This window comes from Lampris incognitus, chromosome 19 (assembly GCF_029633865.1).
Source record: "Lampris incognitus isolate fLamInc1 chromosome 19, fLamInc1.hap2, whole genome shotgun sequence".
NCBI lineage: Eukaryota > Metazoa > Chordata > Actinopteri > Lampriformes > Lampridae > Lampris > Lampris incognitus.
The window spans coordinates 5,229,046-5,246,085 of NC_079229.1; the positions used below are offsets into that span (position 1 = coordinate 5,229,046).

Below are 17,040 nucleotides of genomic sequence, written 5' to 3' on the forward strand. Positions count from 1 at the left end.
AAATGTCACCGCCCAACGGGAGAAAACGTCTCCCTGCCCCTGCGTCGATGCGGGATGGATTCCTCCTCATCTACATGCACCCCATGAGGGGACGAAGGGGGAAAATGCCCGTGGGAGACGGCTACAGCTAGACCGGACAAAATAAAAATCAATGTTTCCAGTGAAGCCGTAGTACTCGAGTGCGGGCTCAGTCCTGGGTCCGCGTCACCGAAGGTCTCGGTCTCACCACGGCGTAATGACTCGGGCTCGACTCGGTCTCAGACAGTGCATATGTGTGATTATTCAAGGCCAATTAAGTACAAGACTTTCATTTACTTTTTTTTAATTTTTTTTAAATGCACATCAAACTTCTGCAACATGATCTAATTTGTGTATTTTTTAGCAGAATGTGGAACCTTCCTTCCTCGGGGGGGCAAATAGAAAATCCTAAATAAATGTTAAATTTTTGACTTTTACTACAATGACAGACTGCTACAGTTACAGCCATGGTGTTTAATTGGACTTGAACTGGTCTGGTGTCAGTCTTCACAGAGGTTTGGACCCCACTGGACCTGACTCAGACTCGCCTCCCTTGAGACTTGGTCTGGACTTGGTCTCACCTTGGGTGGCCTTGATTATATGGCTAGTCTTTAGCATAAGTCCAGAGGTAGTATTTTGTAATAACACACACACACACCAGTGTACCCCAACTACATCTACCCACGCACGCATACACCAGAGAAAACCTTAAGTGCAGAAGACGTTAATCCTTTGGCCGCTTGATTGGCTTCCTGACATTGACACGGGTCATATGGTCCGAGTGTGTGTCTTCGTCCCGGTGCATCCTTCCTCTGGCCGGCTGGTGTGCGCTCAAATAAGCTGATTACTCTCACACTAGGGGAGCTATAGGACCAACTCAGTAAAACTACCCGGCTCACATCTCAGGACGCCTAGGGCGCGGATGGACGGTTCCACAGACGGCCCATTCGGTAGTCTGCACGCTTGATTTATTAGTATTCAAACACAACGGTTAGTGCTGATCATGGCAAAAAATGTGCAGTTAGTGCGTCCCTCGACACTCTCACAACTGACCGTCTCTCAAAGCAGGGATGAAATATGAGAAACCCAAGAGTGGCGGGTGACTAGCAGACAATGAAAAGAGCGGCGTTTTTCTCCCGTTTCCCGGGCATGCATCCGTTGGGCATGCAACTGAACGGAGATCTAAAGGGGTTTGAGACCTCGCTCAAAGACGCCTCGAAGGGAAACCCAATCATGCCGCTGACGGCACGCACAGGCGGCGAAGGGGAATCGAACTTGCGGTGTTCCCGGTGCAGAGAGAGGTGCAGCTAGAGCTGGAGCGAGTGTGTGACAAGAGAAGGAGGGGCAGGAGGAGACAGGGGAGGGATGGATGGCTACGGACATCGAAAGGAGTTGAGTTACGTGCTCAACAAGAGCAGGGGGAAGAGGCAATAACTCCTCCTGTCCTTTTCTGGGGTGCGGCGAGACCGCAAACAGCGGGCAGCACGGGCCGCCGGTGCTCCCAGCAGCATGGTGGTGGAGGGGTGGAGGAGGGGCGGAGGGGTGTAAAACCAGAGGGAGGTCTGACAGAGGGGAAAAGGAAACGAAAAATAGAAGACACACTGAAAGAGAAGCAAACACGAGGGAGGAGAGAAGGAGGTGGTCATGAGGGGGGAATGTGAAGCCGTGGTTTGTATGGCCACAGCGGCCCCGGCTTTGTACCCGGTACCTATAAGAGAAGAGAAGAGGCTTCAACCCTTTTCAGCCTTCCTTCTGTTCTCTTCTGGCCGACTCCCTTCTGCTAAATTTCCCCAGAGGGTCTTTCATAGTGTAGCGGCTGTTAATTAATCTCCTCAATCCCACCGATACCCCAGCACCGGGTCTCTGTGCAGGGCAGCTGCTGCTGAGGCTGAGTAAAGCCACTGATGGACCTTCAGGGCTGGGCCGCGCGAAGGGCTACCACCATGTCATCCCTTCATATTTAATAAAGTGAATAGCTTCCATCCATCCATCCATTATCTAAGTCGCTCATCCAATTTGAGGGGCCGCGGGATGCTGGAGCCTATCCCGGCAGGCGGGGAGACACCCTGGACAGGCCGCCAGTCCATCACAGGGCCGACACATTCACAGCTAGGGACAATTTAGTACGGCCGATTCACCTGATGTCTGATGTAAGGATTCACCTACATGCCTTTGGACGGTGGGAGGAAACTGGAGCACCCGGAGGAAACCCACGCAGACACGGGGGGAGAACATGCAAGCTCCACACGGAGGACGACCTGGGACGACCCCTCCCCATGGCTGGACAACCCCGGGGTTTGCACCCAGGACCTTCCTGCTGTGGGGCGACCGCGCCGACCACCGCGCCACCGTGCCGCGTGAATAGCTTCCTTCTTTCAGAACGAAGAGACAAGTGCGAAGCTCGTCTCATGTACATACCCCCCCCCGTCTCATACCTGCTTAACACCTCCTTTCAGATTATCCCACACTGAGATAATTACAGGGGCACTGACTATTACAAGCCCACCTGGTCTCGAGTGAATGAGAAAGTACTGCGGGGGCCATCACAGTGAACTTCGGCTACAGCCTGTACGGAGACGCCCAGCTGCCTCGGACACGCCGCAGAGAGGGACTCTCGGCGGCGGCGAGCTCGCTTCCGCATACGGTCAGGGGACGACGCAAAGGCGAACGCGCCCGACCTATATCACCCCACAGCAGCGGAGGAGAAGGGGAAGGCTAGACGTCCAGTCGCTGACCGAAAAATACTCCGGCCCACGTTAACTGTGATAAACTCATCAGAAAAGAAAAGAAAAGAAAAGTAAAAAAAGGGGAGAAGTGAATCACGCCGATGATGTAAAGCAGGCGTGTTCTGTTAGATTTGCATTAGGCTTTGACTGTGGGGGCTGAGGTGCCAGCTGCTCTGCCGCTCGCACAGCCTGTATAGAGATAAATTGCACTCTGGGTGACGATAAGTCACCGTGGCGCACCACAGTCACCATGGAAACTACTCAAACACGGCATTTCTGAGGAAACGTGTAAAATGAGGGTTGATTACACATTTCTTTTTATTTCCTCAGGGGGTCTTTCTTGACTCGGCGCAGTTTGGCACTGCCGGAAAGATATCCTTTCCCGGAGGCTTCTCGGTAACGGCATACTGAAGGATTTTCCTCCCCGCTTACTCTTTTTAACCGTCTGGGTTGCGCTTGCACCCTCGGCCATGCAGTTCTCGCTGCAAAGGGACGAGCGCCCGGGTCCTGCAGGTAGTGTTCGCAGAGCGGCCGGAGAGAGGCGCATCCGAACGAGCGCTTCTCCGGCCGCTGGCGCTGAATCACAGATGCGTGATTGACCCAGAGTCAAATATAGCTCACGCCACAATGAACACCGATATACTCGCTCTCTCGCCGCCCCCCGGAATAAACAGTCAGCGGGATCATAATCCACCCTTCACCTCTGAGAAAACGGAGACAGAGGGAGACCAGGAGGGGCACGGACAGACGCAAGTGAGAGGGGGAGAGAAAAACCCAAAAAGAAAAGTAGAATTGGAAGAGAGATAGGCGTGGGGGGCGTGGGGGGCGTGGGGAGGGTGGGGGTAGGCGGCTTGTAAACAGAGAGACTGAATCTAGCTGGAGGTGGTGGGTAGGGAAACAGAAAAGTTGAGAATAGTTGAAAATAGTGAAGGCGAGGGGATGCTGAACGCGAGACGGAGGAGCGAGAAAGATGATGGGATGCTGCTGACAATGTTGTGACAGCAGAATTTAAAGGTTTTCAGGAGAAAATACGAGTGTGCATGTAAATGTGAGCCTGTGTGTGTGTGTGTGTGTGTGTTGTTTTTGCACAGTGTATGAATGTGTATTATCCCATATGAATTTATTTATGTATGTCTGCAGTATCTGTTTTGTGGCAGACTAAATCCTGTGTGTGTGTGTTTAAGGTGATCAGTGAAGCACGTAATGGAGACCTGGTGCTCTAAGCATTTAGAATGAAGTCTCCACTTGTCTAGCCTCCGTCCTCTTGCTCCAGTTCACTCTATTCCTGATGCCCTCTGGACTGGAGAAACAGGAAAAGACGGGGGGGGGGGGTCGCACACGACACGGATGCACCGGTGACGCCAGCGAGAAGGAAGACGGACAGAAGCTGAGGAAGAGGAAGGAGCACATTAGCCTCTTGTCCGCAGTGTCAATCAAGTTGGCAGTGCCTGCTAGCATGGCCAGGTAGAGCTGCTCTACCATAACCACTCCTGGGCTTTACGCCCAGCCTTCACCGTGTTCACAAATTTTCAAGGATTTACTTCAGGCCTTTTTTCCAATTTACAACTCCCAACTTTTTCTCTTCTTTTTTTTTTCAGGCAGGATAAGACACTGGCGGGACATTTCTGTATGACTAATAAGTTGGCTTGCTGGAAATAGTCCGCTTTGGAAATGTTGTGATGCCAAACAGAGGAGCCGACAATAGATTTTCATACCTTTCAGCGGCTGGGATATGTGCTGGGTGCAACACATTGTTATTAGAAGTTTGTTTTGGCTGGAAAACGTTAAATCCCTTTCAGGGGATGAAAAGGGGCTTGCTAATAAGACTTCAGACATCCCGGCACCATCTGGCCATTCATTAGCCTCGGCATGCATTAAACCTGCCTCATAGCGGACTTTGCTCCAAGTAGGGTTTCTTTTCCATACAATTTACAGCTGCGTCGTTTGTTCGTTTCCTCGCATAGCTCGTCTTCGGCCGGTCTCAATTCGCGAATTGCTATCTAAAGGGTCAGACACAGTGAGCTTGCAAGACCAGCGAGCAGCGGCACGAGTGCCGCTGATCTGCAGCAGCCCGAGTTTGCTCTACGTGCACTTCACGGCGGACATCAGGGAAATGCATGCCAGGGAAGCAACGAGGTTATTTGTCCGGGGTAAAGGAAGACGGGGCTTGTTCAACTTTTGTAATTACTGCCCACGTTGACCTGTGGCTATTTCTGAAATAAAAATAGAATTGCACCAAAGCCTGATTTCAACACTGAACAGGATCAATTCTTAGCATCAGCGGCATCAACTTACTCTCTTATTCTGTCTTCATATACTTCCACTGGCCCACGAGTACTTGCTCTACACACCCACAGGCTGAAGGTCACTGACCCACAACCTTTGCTGGATCAATAACAGGCTGCAATGTCCCAACCTGCTCTTCATTTTAAATATGACCCCGAGATACCTCTGCTCTAAAACCTAAATGAGATCTATTCGGCCTCTTAAGCCCGGGAGATAATCTGATTTTCAGACGGTTCAAAGTGCAATTTTCATTTCCATTTAGAATGGGAAAAAATCCTCTTGTTTGACTTCACGAGCTTTGCAAACTTCACAGCGATTTAATGTCCTCGCTTGCTTATCCATTACATGCTCTGTTTTAAAACATACAGCGGTTCCTCAACACTGTGAACGGAGTTCAGATTAATTCGGTGCTGTTTTTTAAAGTCTGCTCCTAATGAATATTATGCAACCAAAAAAATAAATAAATAAGTAAATCTAACACTAAACCTTCAACCCCGGGATATGATTCTCCCTGAAACAGTGCAATGCTGTTTGCAAAAAAAAACAAAACAAAAAAACCGGCACTGACGAGTTTTAATGATGTTTAGCCTGAACATCTAAATGGAGCACTACAGTGGATTGAAAGTGTGCTAGTCGTGGCCTGCATTTCATGTTAGTAAATAACAACCTAGTGACTATTCATAAAGAACATGCAAACCAAGTATGCAAATAATACTGATAGGTGGGCTCTAAGAGAGTATAAGGATATAAAATGATTTATGCTATTATATCCATCCACCCATCATCCAAACCGCTTATCCTGCTCTCAGGGTCGTGGGGATGCTGGAGCTTATCCCAGCAGTCACTATATACATATATGTATATATATATATATATATATAGGATGAAGCTGAAGTGGAAGAAGATGAAGATGAAGTTGCAGCAGCAGCAGCAGCAGCAGCACACCCTGAGTTACTGACGTTAGTTTAGCTTGCATGCTATTCAAACATGCCGCAAGTACTGGTGCCCGCTGTAAAAATCTAAAAACTTGTTCATAAGTAGCTCTCATAATCCTGTCACCACCGATATTAGTCCATAACCCGTGTTGATATAAAAGCGATAATCAAAGAAACTGCAGAAATCATTTTAAACCCAGGGTAATTACTGAGATCTAAAGATGAGAGAAGTGAGAGGGATACTGCTCTGTGTGTGTGTGTGTGTGTGTGTGTGTGTGTGTGTGTGTGTGTGTGTGTGTGTGTGTGTGTGTGTGTGTGTGTGTGTGTGTGTGTGTGTGTGTGTGTGTGTGTGTGTGTGTGTGTTCTTGTTCAGCTAAATTTGTGGAGAGTTTTTACCCATAAGAGCGAGGACATTTTTGCAGAGTGAGGATATTTTGGCCAGTCCTCGCCTCTTTAAGGGTCTATTTTAGGGTTCGGGTTTATGCTCAGGGTTAAGGTAAGAATTAGGAATAGATTAAGGTTAGCGTAAGGGTTAAATCAGGCATAAAGTGCTGATGGCTAAGGTTAGGTATTCTCAAAAGCATAGCAAAACTTATGTGTGTGAGTGAGTGAGTGAGTGAGTGAGTGAGTGAGTGAGTGTGAGTGAGTGAGTGAGTGAGAGAGAGAAATAAACAGGGGACGGAGGTAGAGGGTGTCCTGTAGGTAGGGAACATCCAGATGATAAGCGCTGCTGCCTCGGCCACGCAAGGACTATAGGAACCCATGCCACCTATAATCTAGCAGGTTGTCTCTTATCTGATTATGGTTGCGGGGTAAAGAGGATTTGGGTGCTGGTGCCTAAATGCTAGGCTGTTCTGATTAGAGGTCCCGGTGGAAAGCTTATGTAACCGGGAGACTGCAGGAGGGGAGAAGGTGTGCTCAACCTAAATGACAAGCTCCTCTGTTGTAATACAACTTGATAGATCGCTAAAGGCCAAATGAGATGACGTAGTACAAGAGGAACGCAACGCAACTCCTACAGGTGAGATTTAAAATAAGCCATTACAAAGTCGCTTGAAAACCCTCACAGAGAGGCATTACCTTGGGTGACATTACAGGTTAAGATAAATAAATAAATGAATATATATATATATATATATATATATATATATATATATATATATATATATATATATATATATAATATCCATCCATCCATTATCTGAACTGCTTATCCTGCTCTCAGGGTCGCATGGATGCTGGAGCCTATCCCAGCAGTCATGGGGCGGCAGGCGGGGAGACACCCTGGACTGGCTGCCAGGCCATCACAGGGCCAACACACACCCTCACACACACACACACACACACACACACACACACACACACACACACACACACATTCATACCTAGGGACAATTTAGTGTGGCCAGTTCACCTGATTTACATGTCTTTGGACTGTGGGAGGAAACTGGAGCCCCCGGAGAAACCCACGCAGACACAGGGAGAACATGCAAACTCCACACAGAGGACAACCCGCTATATATAGTTGTGTGTGTGTGAGTGTGTGTGTGTGTGTGTGTGTGTGTGTGTGTGTGTGTGTGTGTGTGTGTGTGTGTGTGTGTGTGTGTGTGTATTTGGGCCCTGTGATGGCCTGGCGGCCTGTTCAGGATGTCTCCCCGCCTGCAGACTGCTGGAATAGGCTGCAGCATCCCCCCAACCCTGGGAGCAGGATAAGCGGTTCAGACAATGGATGGATGGATGGATATATATATATATATATATATATATATATATATATATATATGAAGAAAACTTTGGAGAATATGATAATTGAACCACAAATCTGATTTTAATGGGCCACAATACCTGCAGCCAGAATACAGCAGGCATGCATGCTTTTCACCAAATAAGCAAAAGCGAAGTCGCTATGAATCCATTTGTCCAACAAGCTGAAAAGGTTTCTTTCAAAAAATGCCGATGCCAATTGATTTAACCTTCGAAGGATTGACCACAATTCATGCAGAGACGAAAGGACGCTAATGAAACAGAGGGTGGAGGACCTGCTGATGTTTGACCCATTGCTTGGTATAGTAAAACGCTACTGGCATAACGCTGACTAAAGGTCCACCTCCCTCTCTCTCTCACACACACACACACACTCTCTCTCCCTCTATCTCTCTGCCTCCTCTGTTTTACAGCTCCCCCACTTTCAGAAAACACAGCAATACATTTGTCAGGCCACAAACACATCCCTCAGTGCTATGGGCGCCTGCACAGGAGAAAAAGGACAGAGAGAGAGAGAGAGAGAGAGAGAGAGAGAGAGAGAGAGAGAGAGAGAGAGAGAGAGAGAGAGAGAGAGAGCGAGCGAGAGTGGAAGCAAGCCTGCAGTGATCCAAAACAACGGGCAGCTCCAACCGCTGTGCAGCGACGTCAACAGCACTACCCAGTAACACCACTGTGCAAGTAGCTGAATCGGGTCCTGAACGTATTAATATGCTAACGTCTCACGTTACCACTAAATCTATGAGGCGTTAATGAGACCCTGAACCACGCCGAACAGTGTTACGCAACCCCGACGCGAAATACTCGCGTTAACCTTTGTAGCTTTTAATATTCACGCCCAGCTGCACTGTTTCAAGACCCATGAATATTACAGTCCTGACATTTGCAAAGTTTGCAATACGAGGTATCTTTAACAGGATCTTCCGCTCCTACCCCCCCCCCAACCCCCGGCTTAACATCGAAATCCCCATTACCGCTCGCCGTGGCGGATCTGACGTTGACCGCTGCTAAGGATTCGAGCGTGGGTGGACAAAATAGCACTGGCCTGTGCCCAGGCCTTACTTAACATTCCCACTTAGGCGAGCTTAATTAGATCAAGGAGAGAATAAAGGTGCGCATCCACATTAAGAGAAAGCCCCGAGCTGGACCGCGCTCACCTAGAGGGGAAGAGGAGGAGTGAAAACAAGACTCGAACTGTCTGGAAAGCGGAAACATTGATCTCTTTAAAATGCTTTGGATCCTCGGTCGTCCGTCTCCGGGACACAGCCCAGACGGAATGGAGGCCTATATAGAAGAAGACCTAAATATGGAGACCTGTTCGGTGTTGGCCCACAGAATGAGTTGCAGCTGTAGATGTTCAGCCTGCTACTACATGCAGAGTTTGCACACTGCTGTTCATATCGAAATATTTCACATGAACAAGTACATTGCTCTTCCAAACCTCAAAATAATTGGGGTTTTTGGGGGGGGGGGGGGGTTTCTCCCTTTTCTCCCCAATTGCATCTGGCGAATCACCCCGCTCTTCCGAGCCGTTCCGGTCGCTGCTCCGCCCCCTCTGCTGATCCGGGGAGGGCTGCAGACTGCCACATGCCTCCTCCCATACACGTGGAGTCGCCAGCTGCTTCTTTTCACCTGACGGTGAGGAGTTTCGCCAGGGGGGACGTAGCACGTGGCAGGATCACCCTATTCCCCCCCCAGTTCCCCCTCCCCCCCCCCGGAACAGGTGCTCCAACTGACCAGAGGAGGCGCTAGTGCAGCGACCAGGACACATACTCACATCCGGCATCCCACCCGCTGACACAGCCAATTGTGTCTGCAGGGACGCCCGAACAAGCCGGAGGTACCGTGGGGATTCGAACCGGCGATCCCCACGTTGGTAGGCGACAGAATAGACCACCACGCCACCCAGACACCCCCAAAGTAGTATGTTACACCCTGAGTTGATGCTGCAACTGGTGCCATCAATACAGTGACAAGGAAATGACCCTTACTCGTATCGGTTCCCGTCAGAAGGAGCATGTGGTGTCTATTTATTGCACGTTTTGTGCGTCATGTAAACACACGCAGCCTGTCGTGACCAGCAGTGGACTCTGCTGCAGTAACACAGCACCACAGTCTAAATCTCATTTACCAACGCAGTCAAATGACACCTCCATTCTGGCTAAGGAAACAGGTGGGGAGACAAAAGACACGTTATCAACCACATTTACACACGTTACACGTGTCATTAAGAATGACTAATCGCTTAATTAATAATGAATGACATCCGGTACTAGTCGTAGACCCAGAGGAGGCAAAGAACATGGAGAACTACAGACTCAATGGTGTTTCTGAGCCCTTGAAAAAAACCCCGCAAAACTGTATACGGCTAACTTTAACACAGTTGGGTTGGGTTCATTTTTGTTTTTTGTCTTTTTGTGCACGACATTGCACGACTTCCTGTAAACCAATGACGGTAAGCGGCAATACATCTGGTTCGGCGACGGCTGACACTTTATGGAGAGTGAATAGAAGTTAATACCTAGTGTGAGCAAACAACGCATGCTCTCTGTCCGAGGTCTTCTGAAAAGATGATTCAGCCTGCTAATCTCATATAATTTGGGAGCACATACCATCGTTTTTTCCAGGGGATAAGCTGTGACTATACTCGGGAGGTGGACGAGATTCGCCAGCGTGGAGCACATTTTAATTTCCTTTTACAGTGAGGCCACGCAGCTGTTCGCCGAACAAAAAAAAAAAAGCCTTTAACTCTTTCATTTACTGGCCAACGTCCATTGTTTCATGACGTGACGTTCCTAGACACGATGCCAAACTCGAATAGTTTCGAGAGATTCTCCACAGATGACGCAATAGGCCTCTAGCACTCGGGGCACGATGGAAAGTCATGTTGAGATATCTAGGATGCAGATACGGCTGCAGCCAACACGGTTTTGCAGAGATTGCACAGAGAAGTGTTCATGTCTCGGGCGTTGTGAACACATGCCGGGGCTTGTCACTACATGACAACTCACTTCTACCGCTGTAAGCTCGCCCGTGACAGAGCATGCAGCTCCCACTCACACTCCTCAGGCCGGCGCTCAATGACGAGATGGCCTATTTATAGAGCGAAGGTAGGACCGGCCCTAAAACGATTCACTCCATTTCCCGGACCGGGACTAAGTACCACACAGTAGCACAGAGGAACCTGTGCATTAGCCGGTATCCTCTCTATTTTGACCATTACATTCATTATTCATCAGCGAGTATGGCGAGGAACCAGCCGGGCATCCTTGAGGCATCACTTAGACGACTGCCTCACTTCCATCCATCTCTTTCCGTGACTTGCCCCTCTGTCGCTATCTCCTCTTTTTGCCGCCTATCTTTGTTTCACATTTGGCTCTCGCCGCATACGCCCCTTGATCACTTTCTCAGATCGGTTTTCTCGGCGCAAACCCGAGCCGTCTTCTCGGGCCTGTTCTTCGGCCTTCCACTAGGGCTATCGCTTACTCCCAAAACGTACCCCGCTGGTCATTACCGATGAATGTAACCCAACTCTCTTTGTCCCCGCGCAATAAAGGTCAGTCTTCACATACTTAACCTTTCGCTCGAGGGCAGCAAAGCAACATAGATGTCATAAAGCAGCACAGGGTCTCCAAGGTTGGGACACCTTAAATTCCCCTTAGGGCAACGTAACACCAGATGAGGGATTGAAGGAACGCATGTGACGAAGTCTCTATGCATGTGTGTGTGTGTGTCTAAGGGTGACAGTGAGTGGGAGTGAGGTGAGACAGGGTGGGAGAAAGGGAGAGAGGGGTCCTTATGCCGACTGGCTATGAGTGATTGCTTTCGACAAAGGGCTCAGGTTGTCGCGTATAAAAGGACACGGCTATGTACCGGGCTTGTAATAGCATTCCTTCGGTCAGGGGTTCTCGCCGTGCCGCGCTTGTCACCAAAAAAAGGTTTCCCTGACCTCAGGGGTTTGCCGCACGTCTGATAGTCTGGCAGGATGTAAACTCTATTTCCAGTTGTGTTTTCAGCTGCAGATAACCTTAGCGTGGTCACAGACCCCCGGCGTTGGCTATTGGAGTCACGTTCGCAATCTCCTACAGGAGCACTCAGTAGAATGCCAATGTAATTTGATTTAGGGTGGGATTTCCCACCCACCCACATTGGGGCAGGCTTCCCCCCCACACAATAGTGAACAGGTCAGCAATACTGAGATGCTTCTGGAGAGAGATAGCGAGAGAGACACTGAATTAAAGATGCAAATCACCTTAAATGTCGCATAGTGTATCACATTACCTCGCCGCTGTCACTTGATTTTGACTTAATCTAGATATTGGCAGCCTCCTTGTATTCGATTCATGGCTTATTTGAATACAGTTACTAAGGTGAGGTGCAGTCCTTGTCAATCATACATCACGTGTTCATCAAGGGGGTGGATATGCCGCCCGTCATGTGTGACGAACTCATCAATATATCAGAAGCATTGAGATGGGGGGGGAAACACGAGTGTTGGTGACAGCCATACTGCACTCTGCTTCTTTCAGAAGTTGGATAATAAGCTCTGAGTCGGATGCACAGAGAATTCAGCATTATTACCATATTCCTGCTGTTTCCATACCTGAGCCCCCCGTTCTGTAAATTCTGCACCAGGCACCTGGGGCTGAAATTTAATCGCATATGAGTCGTGACCCGTCTGGGGCAACAGAAATGTCCAGCGAAATCATGTTCCCTCGGAGGAGAAAGTGTTCACAGTAACACACTCTGCAGCCCAAAGCTGCATTTCCCGAAGAAGGTCGCTCGTCTCGGACCCCGTGTGCTCACGATCCTCTGACATGCAATCCCACCCTACCCTGCCAAGCGATGCAAGCAGGATCCTGGAGACTTAATGGGAATGACCAGTGATTGGAATTCATCACGGTTGACCTGCCTAACAACCGGGACTGGGTAACACAGCGATGAGGGAATACAGAGAAGGAAGAAAAGGTGGTGGTGGTGGTGGGGGTGGGGTGGGGGGGACGGGTCGACATTTTACCGTTGACAGTTTGGATGTCGGAGAACAGTCGTCGTACTTAAGTCTACAAGCATTCCTCAGATGTCGTCAGGTGAGATTCATTACGGCGGGACGAGGCCACAAAAGTCGTACAAAAACCGTGTGATTGACACCGAGGTTCTCTAAACATGTGGTACTTCTGACATCCTCCTGTCGTTTCGCTGACTCACTGTGACAAAGTGCATCCGCTCAGTGGCAATGATTGACACTTCATAGCGCCGTACTACAAACGAGACCGCAACCGCTCCTCCTCTGAGATGTGTCCTGTCACAAGTCAATGCTAGGCTTAGCCCAGGTTGACATTCACAAAAAAATACAAAAAACAAGAGAAAAACTTGTGCATCTACCTAGTACAGCGCCACAGTGCCCTGCATCCAAATCGAGCTCCTGTCACTTCGTTAGACACAAACAGTACAGGTCTCTTCCTCCATGCGGAGGCTCCCTGCTCATTTATCAGTGTCAGAGCGGCGAATCCACTCCGCCGTGATGTGTTCGCTCGCCTGTTGTCGAGATATACATCACTTCTAAATCCTCAACCTCAACTCCCTGTCTTCTCTTGCTTTTTTATGTGTAACGTGCCACAAAGCACAAGAACCCCATGGAGACCGCAGCTCTCTCCGTAGACCTGATTTACCCCCCAAACGCTCCCCCCCCCCCCCCCAAGATAAAACGCAGAACCGACTGCATTGAAAATGACCTGATAAGAATACGTTACAGACTTGTTTTGGGCATCAGCCTGAGAAGCTAATATCAGTTCTTGTTTTTGTTTTCGTAATAGGTGGGACTGGGCCCTCCCTAAAACGTGCCTGCGGTGTGTGATGAACCAGGGGGAGGATGCACCTCTCCGAATGTGAAATCCTTGACAGGAAACACGAGATGAAGTGGGGGTGGTGTGATCACACTTTGCTGCCACTGTTTTGTTTTGTTTTTTTCCTACCTTAGCAGCCACCGAGGAGCTGGGCTTCTCCAGGAGATCCCACAGCTTCTTCCTCTTATCCGGGCAGCAGGCATTATCAAACTCTCCCTCTCCCTCCCTGTCCCTCATGGACTCGGCCTCCCGTCTCAGCTCCTCGTTCATCTGCTCTTTCTTCTGATGGTAGCGGGCCTGGCAGCACGACTCCAGGTAGATCTCGTCGATCCCCCAGTAGTCCAACTCCTGGCCAAACGAAAGGGCGCACATCTCCTCCATCATGTGTAATTTGCCCGTGCGGTAAAAGTTCAAGATGGAGGTGAAGGCGCCCGGGTGTCTGTCGAAGAAGTACTCGTTCTCGTTCAGGCTGTAGTCGTCGCACACCTCCATCAGCGACTCGTGGGTGTTGCAGTCCCGGAGCTTACCGAGCCGGGTCCTGGGAAGCCGGTCCAGGGTCCGCCACAAAACCTCGTGGTTGAGACCGCCGACGTTGAGGCGGACTCTCCGGGAGCGGGCTTTGGTGCGGATGATGTCGATGGGCTCCGGTGGGAGGGTCGAAGTCGGGTGGATGTTGGGGGCCTTGAGCCCCGCTGCTCCTACCTTCTCAGCCATCGTGTTGGGGAGGGCCGGGGGGCTGGGAGCCTTATCCATGTTGGCGTTCGAAAGGAAACAAAGGAGTAGAAAAGAGAAGAAAAAAAAAGAAGGCCAGACACTTTCAAGTTATGTTGGATCCTCCTTAGACAAGTCCCTCCATGGCTGAGAAGAGAGGAGGAAAGCTTGGTGAGATAAACGACCTCGAAGGCATGCACACAAACCAACACAGCCCAACATTATAAAAGAGTTGACCATTTTTTTTGTGTGTGTTCTGGCTGTCTTATGTATTTTTTTTGAAGGGAAAAAAAAACCCCACTAACTTGGATAGCAGCCGTAACACAAAGGCACCTGTTAGGTCGTGCACGTTCAGTCAAAAACAGCAGTCATAGCACCACCGCACTATTGATTCTCTTTCATTACACTCCCAAGGTGGCGATCAATGATCAGTGATTTTGTGTTAACAATCGATACGGCTGGCTTCCTTTGAAGGCTAGTCCGGAGACGCCGAAAGCGCCGTTCGAAACGGGGGAATTGCGGGTCTAAATAAAAGAAGCATAACCTAAAAGCGGCCTTAAACTGCCGAACGAATTTCAACAGCTAGCTATTGGAAAGGGCGGGAAAGAAATCTCCAGTCCGTCAGCCCGTGGTTAGCCTCTCCCTGCAGTCTCCAGGCGCCTTAATGACCGTTCCTTCACTCGGGACGTTTCCAAAGAAGTAAGGCAGGAGAGGCTATTAAAAAAAACAAAAAAAACTTTAATGTAAAACTGCAATCAGGAGCTGCTGCACAATAGAGCCGTTACTACTGGAGACGAGACTCGGACCGGAGAATTTCCCCAGTATTCATCACAAGTGTAAATTAGCTTCTGTAGACAAACGGAAGCAGACGGCATTAATCGTGTGTGTGGGGGGGGGAGGGCAAAGGAGGGGGGGGGGTCTTGCCGAATGCAACAGTTTTCAATTTACGTCTTCGTTTCCCCGATTTGCTGCTACGAACCGGCTCGTTTCACTAAACCAATGGGTGGGGGAGGAGGAGGGGGGGGGGAGAAGAGGGAAGCTGGGTGGCCGTGGGACGCTTCCCATAACACAACACCAACCTCAGAGAAAAGTGAAAACTTGCGATGGGAATATTCAAAGCAGTGCTGCAGAGCCGCTGCAGCCGCTTTATGTCTTCACAACGAATCTAAAAAAACAAAAAAACATGCATCTTGAATCCAGCTATCAGCCGTCGCTTTCAGTCTACGACTACTTCTACTACAAGGCAACGTTTGCAGCGACGGCGCAAAAAAATAAAAAATAAAAAATAAAATAAAATCTTGATTCCGTCAAAACTCTCCAACTAGAACACAGCCAGGGGGGGGGGCACGAAGAAGAAGAAGGAGAAGAGGAGGAGGAGGAGGAGGAGAAAAGCTGCGCTCACCTTGCCGACATAAACCACCTTTTGCATGCAAACTCCTCCTGGTCCTTGGAAGGAGGAGAAGAGAAGAGAAGAGAAGAGAAGCCGGGTGGATCCCCCACCCGCCCACCCCCCGACACCTCCTCACAGTCAAGCGGCCACGATCCCGAGCAGTCCGCGGACGCTGCGCTGGAGAGGAAGAGGAGGACGCGTGCTCCACATTTTGCGAGGAAACGAACCGAGGGGGGGGAGGCAAGAAAGAAAGAAAGAAAGAAAGAAAGAAAGAAAGAAAGAAAGAAAGAGAGGAGAAAGAGGGAGGAGGGGAGAGAGAGAGGGGGTAAAAAAAATGTTACGCGTGCATGTATATTCTGTGGAAAAGGTTCAACACAGGCGGAAGAAGCGCGTCGCCGTGCGGGCTTTTCCGAAAGAGCGCCGCGTCTCCATCAGAGGCGAGACGGCCAACTGAGTCTCTCTGTCTGCGGACGTGGTGCGCGTAAGGAGGCGCGCAAGCGGGAGGGGAGGGGGGAGGGAGGGAGGGGAGGGGGAGCAGCGGAGTGTCCCGCTGTATAAACTACACACGCAAAAAAAAAAGAGAAAGAGGAAGAAGGAGGAGGAGGAGGAGGAAGAGTGGGGAGAGAGAGAGGCTGCGCCACAAGACGGCGAGCTGAACACCCTCAGTGAAACCGAGCCGAACCGCCGAGAGGACGGAACCGGAGAGAGGTTCGCTTCCATCGAACAGCCCCCCCCCCGTCTCCCCCCCAGATGACTGGCACATACGTACGCAGCGGGACCGGGAGGGGGGGGGGCTTGTTCCTCGCAAGCCGCGGGCTGCACAGCCGGCCAGTCCGGACTCGGTACCGGACTGGCCGGCCGGCGTATTTCAGACTGGGTAACACAGCCGTCACGGTTCAGGTTAAACCCAACCCAATTGAGTTCGACCGCCGGGTCAAACAGCGTCTTCTAAAGATAGACGAACGGGGGAAAACCAGAAACGGAATCGAAGCAGACCTCCTGGATCACCTTCCCTCACGGAGGCCTACCCAGTTAAACCCATACGGGCAGGGGAGGGGAGGGGAGGGGGGGGCACAACACGGATCATTATCAGAACCGGTCCATAACAGAGGGGGGGGGGGCAACACGGATCATTATCAGAACCGGTCCATAACAGAGGGGAGGGGGGGCAACACGGATCATTATCAGAACCGGTCCATAACAGAGGGGAGGGGGGGGACAACACGGATCATTATCAGAACCGGTCCATAACAGAGGGGAGGGGGGGGCAACACGGATAATTATCAGAACCGGTCCATAACAGAGGGGAGGGGGGGGCAACACGGATCATTATCAGAACCGGTCCATAACAGAGGGGGGGGGGGACAACA

At 50.2% G+C, this 17,040-nt stretch overlaps 1 protein-coding gene across 1 annotated transcript in view; it reads right to left on the minus strand.

The window, feature by feature from the left end:
* The window catches only part of LOC130130006 (potassium voltage-gated channel subfamily B member 2-like), a 113,952-nt gene extending 99,669 nt beyond the window's left edge, over positions 1-14,283 (minus strand). Inside the window, exon 1 of the mRNA XM_056299732.1 lies at positions 13,699-14,283. Coding sequence (XP_056155707.1) covers positions 13,699-14,283 — 585 coding nt within the window. The remainder of the gene's footprint in view (positions 1-13,698) is intronic.
* Between the last annotated feature and the right edge of the window lie 2,757 nt (positions 14,284-17,040).